Raw genomic sequence first — 25,717 nt, forward strand, 5'->3', positions numbered from 1 at the left:
AATCTGATGTGAATACTGTACATTATATTCATCATTATGAAGAATGAAGGAATTGACTACTGTATTCAGGATTTAACTATATTCAGGCCACTTCAACTTTACAAATACAAACAAAAACTTTAACAAATAAATGTTTATGCTGCAGTGCATGCTGAGAAACCGTCAAAGAATCCTGACAAATAAAACAAACGAAGGTTTCCGCAAAAATGTGACTGTTTTTAACATTGATAATAATCATAAATGTTTTTTTGAGCAGCAAATCATCATATTAGAATGATTTCTGAAGGATCATGTGACACTGAAGACTGATGCTGAAAATTCACTGTAATAAATTACAGTTTACTATATATTCACATAGAAAACAGGTGTATTAAATTTTAATAATATTTCACAATTTTTACTGTATTTTTAAAAATTAAATAAATGCAGCCTTGGTGAGCACAAGAACCACTTTCAAAAACCTTACCGACCCAAACTTTTGAACAGTGTAGTGTAGTTAGATTTTAAAAGCCTGGTTGTGATTTATGATTTATGGTTGTGTCACTGAAACAGACGCTGTGGCTGGTTTGAGATCATGTTTCATGGCACAATATATTTGCAGCAGCTACAGTGGATTTAACTGCACTTGATAGTGAAGCATATTATCCCATTATCCATGGATGAGGAAGAGGCTTAAACTAAAGCAGCCGAGAGACTTCGATCCCAGAGCACAAACATGGGATGATGGGATTGATCTCTAGATGATTCTGATTATCTGGAACCAAGATTGACATGTCTTAGATGCTGACAGTGACCTTTATAGAAGGGCGTCAACATTGTGGCCCAGCTTTATTGAACATCACAGGTCAGTTTCTGAAAGTCTCAGATGGGTCTGCGCAGACGCTCTCAGAGCTGCAGGCGCGTCTGCATTCCCAGGACTACATTCACTGCTATATTTACAGGCGGCTCTCGTGCATCTGTCTCATTCTATAGCCGCATATAATCACCTTAAGACCAACATCAGCGATGCTAATAATGGAGCACGGTCATGTCTGATCCAGGCCACAAAACCTTTCCATGAAGACTTATGAATACCCGATTATGAATTACGCAGAAAAAGAAGATGGTCAAAAATATCATACTGTTGTACTGAAGTGTTAAATGAGCTCATGGTGACAAACAAAAACAAACAGAAAGACAAAGGTTGTTTGGATCAGTGGCTGCCAGTTTGAGCAAAATCTAGTTTTTCATGAAGATGGATTGGTTCTTAGTTTTACCCATAGACTGTAAAAAAAGATGGACGACGCGACGTCGCTTCCTTCCATTGTAATGAACTGAAGCCAAAATGGCCGACCGAATGGGCGCTGACATGTTACGCAATACGTAAGTTTGGAGCCTGGGCATGCGCAGAAGGAACCGTCAGTGGAGCCGGAGGCGGAGTCGCGATATCAAACTTCCGCCCAGACGACTGCGTCATCATTCATGTATTTTAAATAGACTATAAAAATTATATACAATTTAAAATTCTACCTATAAAATAATAGGCTATTCTATTTCTAGAGCAATAATACTTTTAAAACAGCAAATTCAGTAGATAAAATCAATATAATATGCCACTAGAAACAACTCTAAATCGTCAGAAACGGTCCTGCCATTTTAAATCAAGTTCAACTAATGTTACAGGAGATCGATTGCTGTAAGTAAGTAAGCTATCATTAGTTTTGTCCTGCTAATTATTATTTTATACCCATAAAAATAATAAGTAACTGCCAGATAACGATCACCTGCTTTTTCCCGACATTGTTAACATTAGGTGTGTTATCTTAACTAATAACATTTATTAATTAGCTTATAACACCCATATTTAATGTTACAGAAAAAGGTTCAGTGATCCGTCAGATCCTGTAGGTCGGTTAGTACAGTTTACTGCTGAACAACTCATTTTGTTGGTGTTAAATAACAAAGAAATCGAAAATTAACAGTTAGTTAATACATCTTCAATCTCCCCTCGAAGCTCCGACAGTCCTCAGACAAGCTGAGCTGTCAATCAAGTTCGAATCATGACGACACGCCCCGTTTTTATAGCATCAAATTGCTAGCTAAAATCTAAATCATCACAAAAACGAACAATTGAATATATATCAGTGTGATAACAACTACCTTAAATGACCAAAACCATTTTTCATAAAGTTTTATTTGAAGCAGAATTTATTTTTAAGTTTTCACTGAAGTCTCATTCGACTGCATTGAGAGGGCGGTGTTTATGACCTGTACTGCATCCAGCCTCCAGGGGGCGATCAAAGAGCCCGTGGCTTCACTTTTCAGAACGTATGAGACACACCCGGTTTTACCCAAAGAGATCACAAACCAAAACTGGACCAAAGATTATAGAATAACACAAGACGTGTCACTCGTATTGTTTTGAATGGTAGAAAGTGTAACGCGCAATATGGCGGAATAAGAAAATAAGAACCAATCGCCGATTGGTAAAGTCATCGCGTCACTGCCGCGGCCGTTAGAAGCACTGGTTTCTATAGAAACAGTCAGACGCGCGCCTCCGAAATGAGGCACAAGAGACGCGCATTAGCTTGATCCAGCCTGAAAAATTGTTTTTTGTCATGATTCGAGAGTTTGGAAAAAACATTTATGAGACAGTTGCTGTCAGATTTCATTGGTGATTTCAAATATGAAATTTAATCGTAAGGTTGGCGAACAGTTTTGGAGAATTTGATGTTTCCCCATTCAAAGAGATTGTATGATGCCCAGTATGCCTGAGAGGCGTTTCAAAGATGGCCGCCGAGTGAAATGACTTGTTTTAAAGGGACTTTGACTGGACCAATCAGCTGTGAGTAAACTTGCATATATGTGACGCAATAAATTCACATCCCTATCTCTTTCTCCAAATAAAATAGCTCACATTGAAAGCATTTTAGAGATGAATTTGCTATTTATGCTGCTTATAATTTGAACCAGATAAATATAACACTGTGTCCTAACCAAACGCGATGCGATACTAGCGACAAACAATTTGTGTCCACACCAGACGCTACGTGAATATGAGACTTTATAAAGTCAATCAAAAATCACAGCCAATCAGAAGAGCACATGGGCAGCGTCTCTTGGCAAGCTCCCGGATGAGTTGCTATATAATCAAATTCATGAATATTACACCATTTTAACATGATTAAAAATACATACTGTAACAATCTTTGTCATAGAATACACTTGTCTGTTCACGAGTTAACAGTTTGAACATTCTTGTGCCCATTTATTTATTTTGAAGATCTGAGGTGAACTGACCGTTCTCAAAGACCCGCCCCCTTTAGTTACTGTTGCTATGTCCGAAAAGCCATGCCGATGTCTCGCCACACATCATGTTCTCACGCAGTGTAAAATACATCGCAGAGCAGAGGACAAAGACAACGGACAACGCGTCGACAGACAAGACAGAGCAGGTTACTTTTGATATGAAAGTCTCGAATTTCAAATTTTGTCATTTTTAAATAAATTTGAACAATAAAAACCATTTTGTGGCTCTTTAATGTGTCGTGGCAGATCTCTGTAGCGCCTCAGATCAAGCGGCTCGTGAACCGATCATCTCTTCCTACTAGTTCATTTATAGCATCGTGCGCAGGTGCGTAATCTTTCTTTACAAAGTGACATCGCCATCTACTTGTCTGGCATGCGTAATTCAGCGTTTTTAGTCATTTTCGCAGATCCGTTTTGATAACGTTGTCATCTGTACAAAGAAAAACTAATTTACATGGAAAAGATACCTTTTATCGTGTGCCGCATCGAGTCTGGTTTGGACATGGTGTAACGATATTAGCGTTCACACCAGCAGATGATATCGTTCTGTTTATTATAAGCTCTGCAGCTTTTGTTGTTTGTTGCTTTAAATGCTCAAGCTCATTAAAGCAGGATGGATTTTGATTGGCTGTAAATGCTTTATTGTTCATCAGCAGTAAATAAAAACATCGCCCTGATTCCAGCGATATTGTTCCTCAGTGTTGTAATCGTTACAGTTGTGGAGTTCACTAATCTCTTTGAGGAAAACACAGTTTTAGTAATCACAGCGAGATGGAAAAGGTAGAACATGTAGAAAACAGCAGATCATGATGTCTGATCTTGTTTTCCTTGATCTGACGGTCTTATTATCCAGGAGGGATTTGCAGAGATGGAGAATAAGGGCAGGATTACTGAATGCGTTTCATCATCATCAATGCCAGTCAGTCAGTCCGCTGCAGGATTCATGTCACGATCGGCTCCCATGAAGCCTCAGAAAACTCAAACATCAGGAATATTGAAATCGCAGCAGAGGTGAGTCAGTTATGTGAAGCATGTGACACATGAAGAGACTCGTACAGATTCTCTTCTAGAAGAATCTGAAGTACTCCAGTATGATTATCCCCCCCTTCACATTCATGTGGATCGAGCTGCTGTGACGATAAGAGCCTGAGTGACTGTGACATTCCTTACACTTCAGGAACATATCAGATGCCAGGAGAGAACAATATTTGGATCTACATTTAACATTTATGCATTTGAATTGCATGTCAAATTTATGGAAGAGGATTAGGGCCAAGAAATAAAAAAATAAAACCATCTCGAGATTAAAGTTGTTAAATTTTGAGAAAAAAAGTCGAAATAAAATGTTGAGAATAAACTCATTAAATTACGAGAAAAAACTTGTTAAATTTAAAAATAAAAAATTGAGATAAAATGTTGAGAATAAACTCGTTAAATTATGAGAATAAACTCGTTAAATTTCGAGAAAAAAGTAGACATAAAATGAGAATAAAATCATTAAATTATAATGACTTTTTTTCTCAATTTGTTTATTCTCAACATTTTATTGACTTTTTTTCTCTAAATAACATTTTTCTCATCTTTCTAATTTAACGAATTTGTTCTCATAATTTAATGAATTTGTTTTCATAATTTAATGACTTTTTTTCTCCTAATTTAATGACTTTATTCTCATTTTATCTCGACTTTTTTCTCGAAATTTAACGAGTTTTTTTCTCATAATTTAATGAATTTGTTTTCATAATTTTAGAAAAAAACTCGTTAAATTTCGAGAAAAAAGTCGAGATAAAATGAGAATAAAGTCATTAAATTAGGAGAAAAAAGTCGTTAAATTACGAGAACAAATTCTCATAATTTAACTAATTTGTTCTCATAATTTAATGACTTTATTCTCATTTTATCTCGACTTTTTTCTCGTAATTTAACGAGTTTATTCTCAACATTTTATCTAGATTTTTTCTCGTAATTTAATGAGTTTAATCTTGAGATGGTTTTATTTTTTTATTATTGCTTGGCCCTAATCCTAATCCCATGCATTTAGATTACAGCTTTAACAAATCAAACTAATAATGTGATGCATATTTGCCAATCATACATAAATGCATTTTGCAGAAGAACATTATTTTGGTTGTGCTTGAAACGGGTCAGATTGCTGTATTAGTACTAATAATAATAAACGTGTTTGAAATCCACAATCACTTGTATATATTTATTATCAAGTCTAATTAGTATCAATCATATACATTTTAACTACATGAATATTGCTTGTTGTACGGCTAGACATTTTTTAAAACCTTGTTCATATTTTATAACCGAATAAATCAATTGCTTTCTCAATGAATGCAGATTTTAAGCAAATTGAACCAATGCATTTTGAAAATATGAATATTTAAAAGGTACACTATGTAACATTCTTGTTCAGTGCAGCTCAGTTGTGACAGTAAAGTACAGAAATGACACGTACAGTCAACAGCGCTCGAGTTTATTTCTCATTGTGCAGGTTAAAACAGAACAAACGCACCGAACATAAAACATCAGCACACCTAAAGATGACCAAACACACTATAAAATCACATCGGATGACGCGCGTGTCTGTGGAAGTCAGTGTCCGCTGATCAACTCCTCCAACTGCTGAACGTCTGAGACGACGGTCTGGAAGACATCAGAGATGTGAACATGACACTGATGGACACACGTGATCACCGAGATGATCATCTGTGAATCAACCACATGACCTGCCACTTACTGGTTGGTGTTGGTGTTCCCAAAGCCTCCAAAACCTACAATCACAAGCCAACAGACAACCAGAGAGTTAGACTTCATCAAGTAATGGAGTGTGGAAAAAAGCGTCTTGATTTTCCAGATTTCTAGTTTGCACTAGTGCCACAAGAAAAGAAAGAAAAATTGGTTACACTTTATTTTAGTAATTGAGTAATATTAATTAACTACATGTACTTACTATAGGGTTAGGTTGCAATTAATTATGCATGATTTATAGTTACTACTATGGTAACTGCATGTAACAGTGGCACAAAGTTTTACTGAAAAATCTTGTGTAGCTTGAATGAAACTGCTGTTTGAAACGAACCCTCGAGCGCCTCATGTGTGAATGTTTATAGCAAGCTCATGTTCGAGCATCAACCGCTCGATCTGCTGCAACTATAAAGGGAAGGACAATAAAAGCAGCTCTATGTTTGAAAGCTGAGAGCCTGTGAACTCCTGACAGGAGACGGATGGACGTGCGGCGGGATCTCACCTCCAGACGAGCCGAAGCCGGAGAAAGCGCCGGTCTGAGCGCCGAACCCTGATGGCTGCTGTGCCAGGCTCCCGAACGACGGCGCCGCTGCGCTCGGATTGGCTAGACTGCCAAACGATGGTGCGTTAGGAGGAGACGCGAACCTGAAATGATAAAAAAACATGCATTGTGTCAGAGGCTGAACATGTCACACAGATGGCAGCGTGTTTATTTGGGCGAGTTATGCGGCCCGGCACAGGTGCCTACAGATACAGACACGCCAGGATTAGATCACAGCAGACGACACAGAAATACACAGCACCTCTGACCCCATCTGTCATTCACCCTCATGTTAAACAGGACACATTCTGCTTTTGCACATCTTCATCTTTCTTTAGAGTGTAATGTTGCTGTTTGAGCATGAAAATGTCCCTCCAGCAGGAGTTCTTCTCTATATCAGTGTCACCGTTCTGAACTCCCTGAAACGCCTCCACTGTAGTGGCAATGGATGACTTATTAAAATTACTTTTTTTTTTTTAATTTCAATGAAATGTACTATATTTTTATAATGTTTTTTATGTAATATTTAGTATTTTTAGGGGATTTTATGGTACTAAATTATATTTACGCTTTAGTTATGTGCTATATTTTTGTTCAATAATGTTTTTTATGTAATATTTTCCTATTTTTAGGGGATTTTATGGTATTAAATTATATTTACGCTTTAGTTATAATCCATTTATTCACTTTTTGAGCATAGACCTGAAAATTAAATTTCCAACTTAAACTGTCATAATTTTTTTTTTTTTTTTTTTATTTCAATGAAATGATGTACTATATTTTTGTTCAATAATGTTTTTATATAATATTTAGAATTTTTAGGGGATTTTATGGTACTAAATTATATTTACGCTTTAGTTATGTGCTATATTTTTGTTAGATAATGTTTATGTAATTTTTGTATTTTTAGGGGATTTTATGGTATTAAATTATATTTACGCTGTAGTTACATGCTATATTTTTGTTCAATAATGTTTTTATATAATATTTAGAATTTTTAGGGGATTTTATGGTATTAAATTATATTTATGCTTTAGTTATAATCCATTTATTCACTTTTTGAGCATAGACCTGAAAATTAAATTTCCAACTTAAACTGTCATAAATATTTTTATTTTTTGTTTTTTATTTCAATGAAATGATGTACTATATTTTTGTTCGATAATGTTTTTTTATGTAATATTTAGTATTTTTAGGGGATTTTATGGTATTAAATTATATTTACGCCAGTTATATGCTATACTTTTGTTCGATAATTTTTTTTGATGTAATATTTTGTATTTTTAGGGGATTTTATGGTACTAAATTATATTTACGCTGTAGTTATATGCTATTTTTTGTTCGATAATGTTTTTTATATAATATTTAGAATTTTTAGGGGATTTTTTGGTATTAAATTATATTTACGCTGTAGTTACATGCTATATTTTTGTTCGATAATGTTTTTTATATAATATTTAGAATTTTTAGGGGATTTTTTGGTATTAAATTATATTTACGCTGTAGTTACATGCTATATTTTTGTTCGATAATGTTTTTTATATAATATTTAGAATTTTTAGGGGATTTTTTGGTATTAAATTATATTTACGCTTTAGTTATAATCCATTTATTCACTTTTTGAGCATAGACCTGAAAATTAAATTTCCAACTTAAACTGTCATAAATCTTTAACGCTTTAGAGCACAGACTAAAGTTTGAACTCTTTTCAACACCTGACAGATTATTGCTGAAATGAAGATTAAAAAAGTGGACAAATTCATTGTTAATTTTCTCAATGTTATGAAAAATGCACAAAAATATATATATTTTTTTTTTTTATAAATCTTTTTATTGAGGTTTTTTTACATATCAAATACAGAAAGACAAAAACACCATAACAAACAACGTACATCAGAGGGCATCATTTCTATTTCCATGCTAAGTCAATCAATTAAACATTCTCACCAAAGTAGTCTATGAAAGTTTGCCACATTGAATAAAATATTTCAGACTTCCCCCTTAACAAGTATTTAATTTTCTCCAATTTCAAATGACCCATTATATCTTTCATTAAGGCTGAGTGAGCAGGGGGCATTTTTTGTTTCCAACACAAGAGAATCAATCTCCGTGCTAACAAGGTCACAAAACAAACCATGCTGTTTTGGGTATCCGAAAGTTGTACATAGACAGGTTTCACACCAAAAAGAGCCCAAATTGGTTCTGGCTTAAGCTGTTTTTTCAAAATCTTGGAAAGGGTTTGAAATATAGTGTTCCAATAGGTCGTAATGTGAGGGCAATTCCAAAACATATGTGCAAGAGAGGCTGGCCCTTGTGAACATCTATCACAAGAAGGGCTAATGGAAGGAAACATCTTTGACAACTTTAATTTGGATAAGTGCAATCTGTGGAGCACCTTGAACTGCAAAAGACCATGTCTAATACAAACAGAGGTAGAATGAACATTTCTTTGGGCTTTTGACCATTGGTTGTCTGTAATAGACACTCCTAGGTCATCTTGCCAGGCTCTTTTCAAATGGTCCAATGTAGGTGTTGTTTCTTCTTGTGATAGCACATTGTGAATTTTAGCAATTAGCCCTCTTTGACATGGATTAGACAAAAACACTGTTTCCATTGCAGAATTTAGGGGCTGATTAGGGAAAGACGGAAATAAGCACTTAACAAAACTTCGGATCTGTAGGTATTTAAAGAAATCTTTATTTTCCAAACTGTATTTGCTCTGTAATTGTTTGAATGTGGGAAAAATATTTTCAATAAATAAATCTTTTAAACATCGAATACCTTTATACTCCCACTGAAGAAATGTCATATTTAAGACTGATGGAGGAAATGTATGATTATTAATCAATGGACTTAAAGCTGACGCATCCCTCCATCCATAATGCATCCTAATCTGGGACCAGATTTTAACTGAATGAGAAACTACTGGGTTCTCAGGTTTTTGTTTTGAAATTGGCAAAGCTGAATAAAGTAATGCTTTTAACGAGGTGGGATAACAGCTTTCACTCTCCATCCTACTCCAATCAGCCTCCTGAGTGGACAACCAAAACGACATTGAGCGGATATTACATGACCAGTAGTAACGTCAGAAACAGGGTAACCCCATTCCTCCCTGGCAAGTTGGTCTTTGCAAGAACATTTTCTTGATTCTAGGAGTTTTTCCATTCCATATAAAATATGACATGAGGGAATCTAGTTTACTAAAAAATGCTTTGGCTATCCAAATAGGAATACATTGGAACAAGAACAAAAACTTAGGCAGAACGTTCATTCTAATAATATTTATTCGACCTGCTAGTGAAAGTGGTAGATTTTTCCATGACTCTATATCCTTTTTCGTTTGATCATATAATTTCAAAAAGTTGTGCTTAAAGAGGCCGTTATATTCCTGCGTGATATTTATCCCAAGATATTTAAATTCAGTTGAAATTGAAAAAGGAAAGATATTAAACACATTAGTATTCATACGGGCTTTAGAATTAATTGGAAATAAGACACTTTTTGATAAGTTCAATTTGTAACCTGATACTGCTCCAAATTCTTTCAAAATTTCCATTATCACAGGAACAGATTTAACAGGGTTTGAAATGTATAGTAACAGGTCGTCCGCGTACAGAGAAACCTTATGTTCCGTTTTTCCCCTTTTAATCCCAATGAACTCCTCCGTTGCCCGTAATAAAAGAGCCAGGGGTTCAATGGCTATTGCAAAAAGTAATGGCGAGAGCGGGCAGCCCTGTCTAGTCGAGCGGCTGAGAGGGAAATAACTTGAATGCATATTGTTAGTCTGCACTGAAGCCTGGGGTTGGGCATATAATAATTTTACCAAAGATATAATTTTTGGGCCAAATCAACTTTGACAGGGTCGAAAAGAGATAATCCTATTCGACCCTGTCAAAAGCTTTCTCCGCATCCAAGGAAAGTAAAATTTCAGGGTGTAGATTTTTTTTATCTTGAGTGTGAATTATATTTAGTAATCTTCTAATATTAAAAAACAACTGTCTGTTTTTGATAAACCCAGTTTGGTCCTGTGAAATGATTGTCGGTAAGATTGTTTCCAGCCGTGTAGCTACAATTTTTGCAAGTATTTTATTGTCCACGTTGAGTAAGCTCACCGGTCTATAAGACGCGGGGTCTAAAGGATCCTTGTCTTTTTTGTGAATAAGAGAAATGCTTGCATGGTAAAATGTTGGAGGTAGAGAGCCCCTATGTAAGGCTTCATTAAATACATCTAACAGCAATATCGAGATCTGCTCTTTAAAGGCTTTGTAAAATTCTGAAGTGTAGCCGTCTGGACCAGGCGCTTTAGAATTTTGCATACTGTTTATAACTTGTTCAATTTCTTGCTTTGTTATGGGTTTTTCCAGTTGTTCTAGATTTTCTAAACTAATTGTTGGAATAGACATTTTATCAAAAAACATATCTATGAATGTGGGGTTTTTCTTGGATTCTGAAGTATATAGTTTTTTATAGAAACATTTAAATGTATCATTTATCCCCTGTAGGTCTCTTGTAACTTGGCCTGAATCTGTGCGGATTTCCGTAATCATCCTTGATGCAGTTTGTTTTTTAATTTGTTGAGCCAAAATCTTACCCATTTTTTCCCTTGTTCATAATATCTATGCCTTGCTTTGGTCAGCATTTTAACTGTTCTGGAAGTGTATACTAATTCCAGTTCGGTCTGCAAAGCCAGCTTTTTCTTATGTAGAGTTACTGAGGGGCTAGATGAATGTTGTCTGTCCGTTTCTATTATTTCTTTTTTTAGTTGAGTTTCTTTTTCCCCTTTGTTGCTTGTTTTTCAGGCTTTTCCATGAGATTATCTGGCCTCTAATGAATGCCTTTAGCGCTTCCCAGAGGGTGGATTTTGTGACATCTGGAGTGTCATTAAATGATAAATACAAATTTATGTGCTTTTTTATTTCTTCTATTCCTTCTTTGCTTGATAGTATGCTGTTATCAAACCTCCAGGTCTTCGATGTTTGATTATATCCGAAAGTTAAATGCAGAGTTAGAGGACTATGATCTGACAACATTAATGTTTCATAATTGCAATGTTTCGTTTGTTGAAGGAGTTTACTATCTATTAAAAAGTAATCTATTCTGGTATAAGTCTGATGAACTTGGGAATAATAAGAATATTGCCGTGTATTGGGGTGCAGGGTTCTCCATGGATCTATTATTTTATAAGTATTCATGAATTTCTTAACACTTTTTGCCATTTTAGTCACAGTAACCGGTCTCCGTGATGACCTATCCAGGTCAGAATCAAGCACTAAATTAAAATCTCCCCCAATTATCAGTTGATGAGAGTCCATGTCAGGTATTTTTAATAACAATGAGTTTATAAATTGTTCGTCATCAACGTTGGGCGCATATATATTTACTAATGTGATCAAATTATCATAAAGTTTACCCGTGACTATGATGAATCTGCCTTGAGAGTCTGGAATTATCTTTGAAGCAATAAACGGTACTGTTTTTTTAATTAATATTGCTGTACCCCTACTCTTTGCACCGAAGTTAGAGTGAAATATCTGTCCAATCCATTTATTGCGTAATCTGTTGTGATCTTGATTTTTCAAGTGCGTTTCTTGTAGAAAGCAAATATCCATATCTAGTTTTTTCAAATGTGCTAAAATATTACACCGTTTTATGGTTCCATTAAGCCCTTTGCAATTCCAAGTCACAAATTTGACCAAGTTGTGCGGAGTTGTTTTAGCCAACATGGTGTTATATTTAATTAATGCATGGTAGTGAAAACTATCTTGTGTGACATCCTCTGAAGTAGAACAAAGACTGAACATATGAACTTTTTCAACATCCCTAAACTAAACGTGCTAGGGTAAAAACAAAGAACAGAAAAGATCTTCATAAAGATCCCTACGTTCCTAATCCCTAAGTCCGTGGACACTCGACTTACCCACTTAACTCCTAAAGTTGTAAACTATATACTCCTGGGTCAGATCTCTTGTAGTTGTGGCACCTTCTTATTGAATAAAAGTAAACACAAATCAAATCTAATATAGTAATTAAATTCAACTCCTAAGCCCCTTCCCTAAACTTGAAATTTAAATCAGTTTGTGTCCAATACGCATAGAAACTAGATAAATAACAAATAAATAAATGACAAACAAAACTTTAAAAGGGTAGGAGGGAGAAAGAAAAAAAAAAATATATATATATACAGTAAAATAAATATACATATGCATATACCCACATACACCCATGCATTCACACACATACTTGTTGTATAATTGTTTACCTAATTGTTCTACCCCCTCATTTTCTCTCTATCAACTTTACTCCAATATCCTCTAAATTAAACATGTGTTACATGTGTCCAAAGAGAACTGCCTATTAGTATGTTTTCCTTGGTGGCATCACCATTGTCTGTTGAAAGGAATATTCAAATACCTTTAATCCTCTACTCCCTGTGCAGTTGTCGGGGCCTGGGTTTTGATAAAGTTTTCAGCTGCCCGTGGGTCAGTGAACGAATGTTTGGTATTGCCCATCGTTATGATCAACTTTGCCGGGTAGTACAGACTGTAGGGTATTCCCGCGTTGCGTAGTTTCACCTTAATCGGGTTGAAAGAAGCTCGCAGCTTGCTGATCTCTGGACTCATATCCGGAAAAATATGTACAGGTGATCCTTTGTAAAATAGGTTGCCTTTGCTCCTGGATAGTTGCAGAATCTTCTCCCTGTCGGTGTAGTAGTGTAGGCGAGCTATCATCGCTCTTGGACGCTCTCCTGCTCGGGGTTTAGGGGCTAGGGTTCTGTGAGCTCGATCTATCAGGATTGGTGATTCAAAGTTTTCTTCACCGAGCACATCTGAAAAAACTCTGCTATGAAGCGGCTTGGGTTCCCTTCCTCCATCCCTTCGCTAATTCCCACCACGCGTAGGTTTTGCCTGCGACTTCTGTTCTCCAGGTCCATGTATTTTTCCTGTAGTTTATTGTAGTCCTTCTGTAAGGTTGCGTGTGCTTTGTCCATGGCGGTTATTCTATCCGAACATCACAGAGAGATCTTTCCATCTCTCTCTGTGTGTCTGCCGTTTCAGTATGGGCTCTGTGCAATGTTTCTATTTTCTGTGAAAGTTCGTTTCTGAGCGTGTTGATGTCCGCTTTAGCTTCCTCCCGTAGCGATGTGATGTCTTTGCGTATATCTTGATGCATAATCTCGATTTCCGCTTTTATATCATTCTTTAAATTTTCGCGGTAAGCACGTAGTTCACTTCGAAATATTCCTACAGAAAGAGGCGTTTCTTCTTCCGCCATCATGCCTTCATCTCGTGAGCAGGCCAGAGCTTCACCATCTGGAGCAGTGTTAGCGTCAGCCTGTGCTGCAATAGCATTCGCAGTGCCGGTTGAGGCCTTGTTAGCAGAGTCGTTAGCCGGAGTAGTGCCAACCGGTGCGGGTGTGGTTTGTAGAGTTTTTTGTGTGTATTTCCGAGTGCCCTTCATATCAAATATTGTCCTAAATTATTTTTATAGATAAATTACAGACAAAGGGCGATGCTCGTTGACCCAGGATACTTAAATTGTTGAAACTTTAGCGGAGCTGCCTAACTTCGTTGCTCACTCCATTCGGCCGGAAGCGGAAGTCCACAAAAATAATTTTTAATTTTTATATGAAATACATATTTCAAAATCACATTTTACTCTAAAACTGCAAGAAAATCAAAGCCATAAATTTAAAGGATTTGTGATCCAAATTTGAGCTTAATATCTCAAAAAATGAGCTTTCAGTAAGATTTTGTTTGGGTGCAGTACTAAAAGCTTCCACTAGATGAAATTAGCTTCTAATACGTTCATTTTTGGCAGTGAGGAACAAGTGTTCATACCAATCCATACAAGTTTCGTACAATTCCGATGAAGTAAAAAAAAAATATAAACAAAAAAACAAAAAAAAAAATAACCGTAAAATGTTTTGGTAAAAAATGGCCGAAGAGCACCAGTGTTGAATAATTCCTGCCCAAGGCATACGCAGAATAAAGGGGCGGGGCCTTGTTGAGTTAGTAGTGTGTTTAAACTGGCGGTTATGGTAAGGGGCGGGGCTTTTCCCAAACACACTCGAATCGCTTGACCAATCACAACACACCAGCTGACCAATCAGAGCACATTGTGCTTTTCAGAAGGCGGGGCTTCATAGAGACAGGAACTAAACAGTGTTACTGAAGACTGGGAAGAGAGGAGCTGCAACAATGGAGAATATGAGGAAAATAACATTCAAGCAGGAAAAGCTGTTCTAATAGAGAGCAAAAACATTTCACTTTATTAAAGGCGTAATAGGTCCTCTTTAATATCTATTAATTTACTAGATGCATTTATTAGCTAGAGCTTTATCCTCTTCATCATCATAAGAAATTGCATGTTTTTTTGAACGTCTTGTATCATTTGAATCCTTATAGGTGTTCTGTTGCTCACGATTCGTTTTTTTGTCTACCGACTGTTTACTTCACATCACATGAAGGTTTTTGTGAAGTGCTGCGTTAAAGATTTGTGTCTTTTTCCTGTTTCATTCTGCTCACGGCAGACAGCGCGATCACCTGATTTGATGATCGATATATCATGAATTATTCCTCTAGATTACACTTCTCTCAACGTCTCGTCTCTCTCCTTCGCTCACGTCTCTTTTTCTCATTTATTTTCATGGTGATGCTTCAAAATGTATTTTCTATTTTCTCACATCCTTCACTGTGGTAATCTATATATATTGAATTTACATTACTCTGACGTCACAAGAGTTTATGCTGAATTAAATGCCAGTTTATTGTGTCAAAATTAAATAGAAAAAAATATTTTATGCATAATGAAACTTTTATGGGTCTCTAATTTTGAAATGTGCGATATTCATTGATTAATTCACCTGGGAAATAAGCCTTTTCACTGCCTTAAATTTGACAAAACTAAATTTAAGGCATTTTAAGATCTCATTTCATTTCTATTCGTATAGATGCAATGTTTTTCTGAAGCTTAAATCACACCTGCTCAAGTATCAGAGCTGTTTTTCCACCAAATCTACAAACTCTACAATATGAAAAGAAAAAAAAAAGGTGAAAACAGTCATTTGAGCGTCATGATTAAACCTAGACTTCAGTCAGAACCACTAAAATCCACATCAGTCCAACAGAAATACAATCATGTTTCTGTTTCACCTCGACTACATGTAATCACACATTCATAATTGTGTTCAAACGCAGACGAGTGTGCTGATCCCTGACGTGGCTTATATCTGAAACCGGTCTGATCTCTCTCGGCCTGTAATCTTCAACACACACAAACCAGCGGTCAGATAATCTCTGCATAACCTACATCCTCTGACAAACACGCTCACGCCATCCGCTGCCAGATGAAAATGACAAAAATCCAACATTTAATTTTCTCGTACAGTCAGAGCCGTTCTGAGCCGCAGATGTCAGGACAAACCGCTCATCTGATCCATTCAACATGCAAAATACACGCATATTTGACTAAAACGAAGAATAAAAGGAAGCTGTGATCACTCCAGGATAATTATATAATAATATAATAATAATTATTATTATTATTACGTGAATCTTGGCCAGATTGTAGGTCACAGTTTGGGGAGAGGTTGACAGTATCGGCCTGATGGTGGCGCGACAGCGCAAAAAACATTTTATTTTATTTTATTTTTTTAAATGGCTATAACTTGAGTCAAATTTTTCCACCATTTTGGATTTTGTCCGAAACATACTACTAACTAGCAAACTAGTCCTAGGTTTTTTGCCCGACTGGAACCAAACCAGTGCAGAAAGATTCTCGGGAGTCTGAATATCAATATTATTAAAAAAAATAAAAAATAAATAGAAATTTTGATTCACGGTCGCCAAAATGTTCTAAGTGGGCGGAGCCACTTTTACTATAATGGCTACAACTCTTGAACAGAATGAGATATTTTCACCAAATTTGGTACACGTATGAATGAGCTAAATCTGAGGTAACAGTATAAAAAACAAAAACAAAAAACTGTGGAGATTGGCCTCTTGGTATCTCAAAAAACATGGTCACCATTGACCAATGATGTTTGAGCACCTATTAGACTAGGTTAACGCAAGCCGATCGGTCTAAGAATTTTGAAAGAAATCGACCACTAGATGGCGCCAACGAGTTTTATGCCTCTGTAATCACATGGTTTCACACATCCATACAATATGCATATAATTTGTTAGATTTCCTCATTCTGAACAACTTTTCCTCAAGAACCACTGCTGTCAATCAAATCGTTCATTAAATATTCATGATTATGTAAAAAAATAGTTTTGCGAACTAGTCCTAGGTTTTTCACCTGATCGAAACTAAATCAGTGCAGGACAATTCTCTGGACTCTACAGGTCAATAATTAGTTTAACTTTACCCTTTGGATAGCTATAACAGGGTGATTTAAAAAATGGGTGTGGCCAAGTGCTCACAAAAGCTGATAACTCCTAAACGAAAACTTGGAAATTGGTGAACACATGCGACATAAGACTCTAAACAAGAATGCAAACTTTTATGGAGATCAGACCATAGGTGGTGCTATAACTGCTAAAAAGCTTAAAACCATATATGGTAAATTGCCTGTATTGGATGTAAATGGTCTTTTTCTTCTATGCTTTAAATGGTTACATGTTTGCTAATGTGAAACATGATACTTTTTTACACATTGGCATAAAGGCCTTAAAATGCTTAAACCCCGATAGTTAGTGTGTGTGTGTGTGTGTGAAAACCAAACCAATGGAAAGCAATCCAATGGGTTCAGTGTGAACAGCCCTTTAGGTTGCAGCAAGATTTAAGTGTTATTAATTGTGCAGCCCTAGTTTGGATTTATTTTATGCAAAATGTGTTCGATTGTTTTTGTCTCATTTGCATTCACATTAAAATCACTGTATTGAACTGGACGAGGCACCAGTGAGACTGTAAAGGACCTCACCCAAATCCCCCGACATTGGAGGCCGTGGTTCCCTCTCCGAACACCTTCCCTGAGGAGCCGCCCAGCGGACTGCTGAAGGAAGGGGCGGAGCCGAACCCCGCCGGCCCTCCAAACGCTGGAGATCCACCAAATGTAGGAGGACTGCCAAACACCGGTGCGCTCCCGAAGCCAGCTGCAGAACACCAGAGATGAAGCACATATCAACATGGGCATCACAGGTTTCTTCAGAGGTTTAGTGCTCAGTTGAGGCAGGAGGACAGGAAGTACACTGCCACTGAAGCGGCAGCTGTCTTGTTCAGGAAAGAGTGTCGCTAACTGAGCGCGCTCTGAAATTACAGCCAGCCGAATGCACGTCTGCGTGAATAATTCAGTGAGTCATGTCATTGAATTACATTTTCTGGATGGCTGGCATTAATGTAAATGCTTGCTGCATTCAGAATAGTGTCACGCTGAATGTGAAAGATGATTGTACCTAATATATTAAAATTATATTATATTTACAATAGTAGTAAAAATAATAGTAGTAGTAATAATAATAATATAAATGTAACAATAAAATAGTAAATGTAATATAATAAGATAAAGATATAATAAGAATAAAGACAACAACAAAAATAAAAAAAAACAAAAAAATTAAAAATTATCTAAAAAAATAAAAACCACAATAAAATTATAATACTAACAATGAAAACAACAATAAATTATACTAAAAACAATATAAATACAATAAAATAATAATATTATTAATAAAAAATAAAATAGATATTATAATAAATAAAAAAACTAAATAAAATGAGAATGACAAAAAAAAAAAAAAAAAAAAAAACAATAAAAATTTAAATACAATAAAATAACATTATAATCACAAAACAATAAATAAAAAAACAAATAAAAAGATAATACAACAAAAATAAAAAAAGATTACATAAAATATAAAAAAAAAATAATAATATTAATCATAATATTAAAAATAAATAAAACATTAATATAGATAATACAAATAAAATAGAAAATAAAAAACAAACTATTATTATTAATAATAATTATAAAAATAAAATATAAAATACAATAAAATAATAACATTAATAATCATAATAATTACAATAATAAATAAAAGTAAAATAATAATAATAAAACAACAAATAAAAGATTAAATATAATAAATTTAATAAAATACAAAAATAAAATAATAATAATAATAATAATCACATAATAATAATGCTTGGCATTAAAATTATCAATTCCTTCTTTATGTGTTGAGGTGCGTTCACGCCATGTGGTAATTACGAGATTTCAACTTGTAATTATGAGTTCCACGAGGCTTTGCTTTTTACAACTTGTAAACTGGGAATTTTCTGAGAGCACCTACTTGTATCATGTGACGCTGCAGATTTAGGCATTGATAGCGTTTCCACCGAAACGCATAATCCCCAGAGATGCGAACAGCTCCGAGTAGTGTTGTCATCTCAAAACTGCGGTAATTACGACACGGCGTGAACGCAGCTTCAGACTGCACTGCATATAGTCATCATGTGGTGTGTGTCTGACCTGGTTTGGTTGGTGTAGAGAAGGAGCCAAAGCCCTGAGCAGCCACAGATCCTGCTCCGGTACTGAACGAGCCGCTGGGCTTCTGCTCCCCGAACGAACTGCTGGCGAAGCTGAAGGCCTTCGCTCCGCTGTTCCCAAACAGGTTAGAAGAACCTGCCATAAACAAGCCACACAAGGACATCAGCACCAATGGAGAGGAGAGACACCCCTCCGACGCTCAAAACACACATCCATCGTTGAGATACTATCATAGTGGGGTTTTATTTTTCATCTTTTAGTGTTGGCTTACTATAAATACCCTGGTAAGAGTAAAATCTGTGTGCACACCTGTATTAATGGGTTGGCCGAATCCTCCTGCAGTTGGCGCTCCGAACGGGTTTTTGTTGGCAGCGTCTTCACTGGGTTTTCCTCCAAGACCACTGAAAAATCCCGAGGAAGTGTTTCCAGCGTTCGAGCCGAACAGACTTCCACCGGACTGAGCCTGATCACATAAAAAGATAGCATCCACACTTTAGATTAATATAATTAGTATAATCAACTATAATCCTGGTGGAAGAACAGTTTAATCTGATTTTCCGAATAATACTCAGTCGTCTTTTTTATCTTTATCATATCACTTTCAGTTTTTAATATATTTTTACATTGTAATAATTTCACATTTAATCTCAGGATTAATGTAGAAACAACATAAAGATAGTATATTTTAAATATTTAATCTAACAGGTATGAAATATATAGAAATTGAAATAAATGATCAATTAGGGCTTCACAAAATTGGAAAAAAACTGACATTGTGATATTTCGTTTTTTTGCTTTATCTATTACACCAGATGACTTTAATTCTTTCCAAATAAAGCTATTCATCATTCTAGTAGGTGAGTGAATATGCATAGTATCCAAAATAATGAACAAATCACAAGTATAGATAAATATAATAAATTAAAGATACAAATGAAATGAATAGTGCTTTATATTTTTCAGATAAGTCTAAACAGTATTCAGGTACAGAAATTGAATAACCACATGTAAAATAACACTGCATAGTCTTCACTGTATTAATTAAACACAAGTAATGTGTGTTAAAACTACAAAAGTTATTTTTTCTCTTTGTCTTTTGTTGTTTGATTAACATTCATGACACAGAAATCAGCAGGATTATTAGGCTGCTGTCACTTTAAGACGCGGATCCAAAATACTGTGCCATCCGGTTTAGTCTCTCAATTGTTTAGTTAACCTAAGCCATATGCAACTGTGTTTATGAGGATACTCAATGTTTTACATGCATTTTTTGCATATATGTGTCCGTTTAGGCGCAAACAGACGTGTAAGAGAACGGCGTTCACGTACATCTGCGTGACAGCGTGTGCGTTCAGAATTGAGTTCTCTTTCAAAGTCTTCATGCACTCAAATGGTTTAAAATCACTCGAATGTTTAAACTGACTGGACCTAAAACACGTTCAAAAGATAAAATTTCATTGTATGATGGTCAAACTTTGCAATTGATCCAAAAATCATGACCATTTTGAGCCGTGGTGTCTAGCCCGTATGGACTAACGATCCTTATAAGTTACTTGACATCGCATATTCTGCTGTGTGACTATCGCAGATGCGCACATCACGATTTTGATGCTAAAATGATATATATATCGCGCAGCCCTATTATCAAACTTCAGTCTTCATTGCATAAATTATAAATCATATATAGATTAATCCATATTAAAGCTATAAAAGTTATTCAGGCAAGAGCAGTAAATGATTTTCTCTGTGTCTTTTGTTCTTTGATTAACATTGATGACAGACAGCAGGAGGTTTATTAGGCTGCTGTCACTTTAAGAGCTGACGCACATGACATGGATCTGACACACCTCCGATGTCCTAACAACTCTTTAGAGTCATTTAAAGGGTGATTCGAAACAAAAGATTCATTAAGCTTCGAAGCTTCCGGTGTTTTGAAATCACCCATCACTAGATATTGTTTAATAAAGTCCTTATTTAGTTTTTTTTGGTGCACAAAAAGTATTTTTGTCACTTCATAACATAAAGGTTAAACCACTGTAGTCACATGAACTGTTTAAAATATGTTTTTAGTAGCTTTCTGGGCACTGAAAGTTTTAATTATTTTGCCTTCAATGACTCACTGAGCCATCGGATTTCATCAAAAATATCTTAATTTGTGTTCTGAAGATGAACGAAGGTCTTACAGGTGTGGAACGACATGAGGGTGAGTAATTAATGAACTAACTCTTTAAGACTTTATTTAACTCATTTAAGATTGTGCTTACGAGGAAACTTGACAAAGCGGCCATTTTGGCATAATTCTGTGTTTGTCGATTTAAGTGAGAAAGACAGTGTGTCACTGAGTGTCTTGTCCTCCTTGAATGCACATCACACTAACCAATGGATGATGGAAAAATAAATGTATGCAGTGCTAATTGTGTTAAATATTTTTAGTGCGTTAAGCTGAAAAGATTAATTGCATGTGTTTGACAGCCCTAGTAAAAACCTACAATGTGCCTCCAAAAATGGAAACCCAGCTAAGATCTCATTCAGGTTACTCAAAGCGGTCCTTCAGTAGACTGATGGTGTTTCATCAGCTGAGGCCTCTGAAACCAGATGACCTGTCAGTGCATCTGAGAGTCAAACACGTCCAGCAGATCGTTACATTCAACCTGTCTGGTTTAGCTGGTAAAGAATGTGTGTTTGTGTATTGTGTAAGGACTGTACCTGTCCAAAGACGCCGGCTCCGCTGGCCTGCTGTCCAAACACAGACGAGGTGGAGGTGCTGCTGCCGAAACCTGACCAGAAAACATTAAGAGATCAAACATACAGCCAACGAATGCGTTTATTCTTCAGTATGGGATTTAATTAGTCTCATATTAACAAATGCATGCATAATTATCACTGAACCTGACAAACGTTGCAAAATCAAATGCTTTTCAACTTGAAATGACCTTTCTTTTATATTTGTGCATCATAATGAGGGCATGCAACAAGGAAGATGTGCTTATGTGCATGCATTCATTGACATCATTTTTGAGTTTATCCAATTTGATTCATTTGGATGTTGAGATTTGATTGCCTTACTAAAGCATTGGCCTTTAACACTCCCTCTATCAGTCTGAAATGCACAAACTATTCATCTCAAATTTCATTAATTACCCAGAACATGATATGCAGTCTAAGGTGAATCAGACCATCACATTTGCATCATTTCAATCAGCACATTCTTTAGCGTTTAACGTGGCCCTAAACAAGCAGAACATAAACAGGTGGGAATAGGGGGTCAGGGGTCAGTGACTCAGCTGTTTATAATGTGGAAGTCACAGGAACTTTAAGAACTCATAGGAATGGGAGAAATCCTGCCCTGAAGACACACCCGAGACTGCTGCACATTCCACGGATGGGCTGGAATCACATCCACTGACCCATAACTACATCCTCATGACATGTGCAACACTTAATTAATCCTGTAAACATACATGTTAGATGTCAACAGTCTAACTTATCTCCAGTGCTATCATTGCTTTCTGTCTTATAAAGTACGATACTCAGTGTGTGAGTGAATCACAAACAATTTCAGACCTTTCTGTGGCCGATTAGACTAATGGAGATTCGCTCACGAATGGCTAATTCTGATTCCAAACAGCTGAAAACATGCATGACACTACTGCTGACATATTAGGTCGTTATATTGTAATCTCCACCATCAGAAAATGATTTATCAGTAATATTTAAATTTAAAGGATTTAAAGGATGAATGAATTTAGAACTTTTCCTTGAGCTTTTGATATATAAGTTCATCATACTATAAGATTATCCTGCAAGTTTCAGAACTAAAAAACGTCCTTTTTAGTCCAATAAAACCTTTTTTTGACACCAGGCCCAGCGAACAACTTGTCCCAGAATGTATCTATAGATGGTGAAACTCCGCCTCCACAGAAGAAATCAACGCCTACATCATTGCAACGTTAGCCCCGCCCACTGGTGTGTTAGTGAGATGAGGAGGGATTACCTTTCAAAGGATCCTAATGCAGGAATATGATTATTTTTAACAATGTGAATGTCTCAGTTGAGCTTTATTTGTATTCGCTTCATTTCACTGTGGATTCTTTGGTTAATCAATCTCATTTTGGCACAAACAGACTTTTACGATATGAACTCGACAGTAATGCAACAACATGTCAGTAACTGTGTTCATTCTAATGCCTGATCTGATATTAATGATTCATGTACAGTCACATGATCTCTGTCTGTGTGTCAGTAAATCAAACCAGCGACTAAACGCTCAACTTCACCTTGTTTCTCTTAGTAGGATGAAAATAATCTGTTATTTAAACAGTGATTAAATTATATATATAGAGAGATTAAAGAACGCTCCCTTTACAATCACTGGAGCTGTCAATCAAACAGAGTGAGTTTATCAGTGACTGAGTTCTGGACTCGAGCCAAAACTCCTGTTTTATTCAACAAATCTCTTATTTATATGGTGTTTGCACTGTTAGTTATGTTGAAAACATTCGTAGTGTGCAGAAATTGAGTTTCAATGACGAGATCACTGCTTTCATGAGCTCAACAACATGTCTGTGATCGACTACAATGTTCATCACTGCAACCTTTCATGCTACAATCTAAATATAATGCTATAGATTTAATGTAATGCTATAATAAACACTTCTCATGATTAGTTAACCTTGAGAGCCGTAATAGTAAAAACATGCTAAAAGTTTGAGAAAGTAATACTTAGCTATTTCATATTGCAAAAATGTTAGCTAATCACAGCAGTGGGTTTTTACACTGAAGTCTCTCAGCAGACACGCCCCTTAAAACATAGCATTCAAATAAAAGGGCTAAAATCTAAATTATGACGATTTTTTGATGTAAAAAGATTATTAACATTATAAGTGCGCCTCAGGAAATGACCCCCTTTAACTAGGGCTTGTGTTCCAGTAAAAAAGGGTCGAGAGACACCTCTGGTCGGGAACAATCCAGCAGTTAGCACCACTAAACCTCATATATCCTTTCTACATCCTATTCTATTCCTGATGGAATAAACTAGCCTGTAATTTGTGAAAACAAGCCACAATGGCCAGTGCGTATTGTAAAAACTCACCTGATGGTTGTCCAAAACCGAACCCAGAGGACGACGCTGTGGTGGTGTTGCTGCCAAACATGGATCCCTGGCCAAAGCCTGCGCTGGGCTGTCCGAAGCCAGGAGCACTTTGGCTAAAGAGCCCAGTGCCAGTGCTGGCTGCAGAGCTGGTGCCGTTTGCTCCGAAGGAGAAGGAACTGGCACTGTTGGCGTTAGAGGCTCCAAACAGCCCTCCTCCACTGCTGGCTGCTGCCGATGTGGTGGCGGTCGGAGCTGGCTGCCCGAACCCAGAACTTGTGCTAAATGCCGGCTGACCAAAAGAGAAGCTGCTAGCAGATGCAGAGGCTGCAGGCTGGCCGAACCCAGCACTCTGTCCGAAGGCAAGACTGCCGAAGCCAGAGGTGGTAGAACTGGCGCCAAAAGCGGTCGATCCGAACGCTGTAGTCGAAGCAGCAGACGAGGGTTGTCCGAAGACCGAGGTAGGAGCTGCACTGGTGGTAATGGCTGCGGATGGGGTGGAGGAGGCCGCCGTAGTGACGGCTGTGGTGAAACCGATGGCTCCTACTGCTAGACTGTCTGTGCCGCCCGACGGTGGGGCAAAGATAGAGCCTGGTTTGTCGGACGTTGGGGCTGAAGTTACTGGAGTCTCTTGGGGTGCAGGAGCGGCTGTGGAAGTGCTGGTGGTCTCAACGGCAGGATCAGAGACAGGCTCTGCTGCAGGAGGCTCGGAGACAGGTGTTGGTGTCTCGGATGGTGGGGTAACTGATGGAGGTGGTGTGGGTGAGACCTCGAGAGTTGGAGGAGTTGGGGGCTTGTTGGAAGGCGCTGCAGTGGTCTCGGTACTGGTGGGAACAGTGGCTTCAGCGACCGATACAACTGGAGCACTTAAGGTTAGTAGTTTAGGACTGGGTTCTGGAGGTTCTTTAGGTTCAGTATCAGCGGTGGGAGTCGACTCAGGTGAAGTCGTCGTCTCTGGCTGGAGGGACTTTGTTGGAAGAGTCGTCGTCGTCTCTTGTAGAGGCGCACGCAGAAGACTGCCGAAAGAGGTGGCGACTGGTGAAAAAGATGTCGTTGAGGGGATGCCGAAAGTTGGCTTTATTGAGGGAGCCGTTCCCTCCTGTGGTTTAACGGCAAACGTAGACGTGCCGAGCACTTGTGGCGTAGTCGTCTTTGGAGCCTCTGTTGTGGCGCTTGCTGATTCTGTTGAACTTCCAGTTTCTGCAGGCTTGATTGGCGCAGTACCGAATGCGAATCCTGTAGCTCCGTTGCCAGGTGGTCCAAAGGTGAAACTTAGGGCAGTCTTGGAGGCATCCTTGACTTCTTCACTTTGGCCCACTCTTAAGCCGGAGAAGCAGCCAAGAGTTTCTCCAGTACTGCCTTGGGCTTTGGGAGCTTGAGGGATTTTAGGTGGCTCCGGAGGTGGTGTAGAGGAGCTCACGCTCTGTGCGGGAGAAGCCAGTTTTGGAGAGAAGGAAAAAGGCTCCTCAGACCCCACAGGGCCAAATGGCATCTTTGGTCCCGTAGTGCTTGCAAAAGAGAACTTGCCTGGCAGGCCTGAACTCTTCGCTAT

At 37.1% G+C, this 25,717-nt stretch overlaps 1 protein-coding gene across 5 annotated transcripts in view; it reads right to left on the bottom strand.

The window, feature by feature from the left end:
• Nucleotides 1–5,177: 5,177 nt before the first annotated feature.
• nup214 (nucleoporin 214) overlaps nucleotides 5,178–25,717 on the bottom strand; it is a 52,961-nt gene continuing 32,421 nt past the window's right edge. For 2 of the 5 annotated variants that reach the window (XM_067405785.1, XM_067405783.1), the window contains exons 29-36: nucleotides 24,169–25,713; nucleotides 21,783–21,853; nucleotides 19,386–19,539; nucleotides 19,059–19,211; nucleotides 17,511–17,682; nucleotides 6,545–6,687; nucleotides 6,035–6,068; nucleotides 5,178–5,940 (exon numbers count right to left, since the gene is read on the bottom strand). In XM_067405785.1, the coding sequence (XP_067261886.1) occupies nucleotides 5,904–5,940; nucleotides 6,035–6,068; nucleotides 6,545–6,687; nucleotides 17,511–17,682; nucleotides 19,059–19,211; nucleotides 19,386–19,539; nucleotides 21,783–21,853; nucleotides 24,169–25,713 (2,309 nt within the window). In that variant the 3' untranslated portion in view covers nucleotides 5,178–5,903. Of the gene's footprint in view, nucleotides 5,941–6,034; nucleotides 6,069–6,544; nucleotides 6,688–17,506; nucleotides 17,683–19,058; nucleotides 19,212–19,385; nucleotides 19,540–21,782; nucleotides 21,854–24,168; nucleotides 25,714–25,717 lie in introns of those variants that run through there. The other 3 variants (XM_067405786.1, XM_067405784.1, XM_067405787.1) reach the window with 2 other exon arrangements.

The sequence above is a fragment of the Chanodichthys erythropterus genome, chromosome 13, assembly GCF_024489055.1.
Source record: "Chanodichthys erythropterus isolate Z2021 chromosome 13, ASM2448905v1, whole genome shotgun sequence".
In the NCBI taxonomy this organism is placed as follows: Eukaryota; Metazoa; Chordata; class Actinopteri; order Cypriniformes; family Xenocyprididae; genus Chanodichthys; species Chanodichthys erythropterus.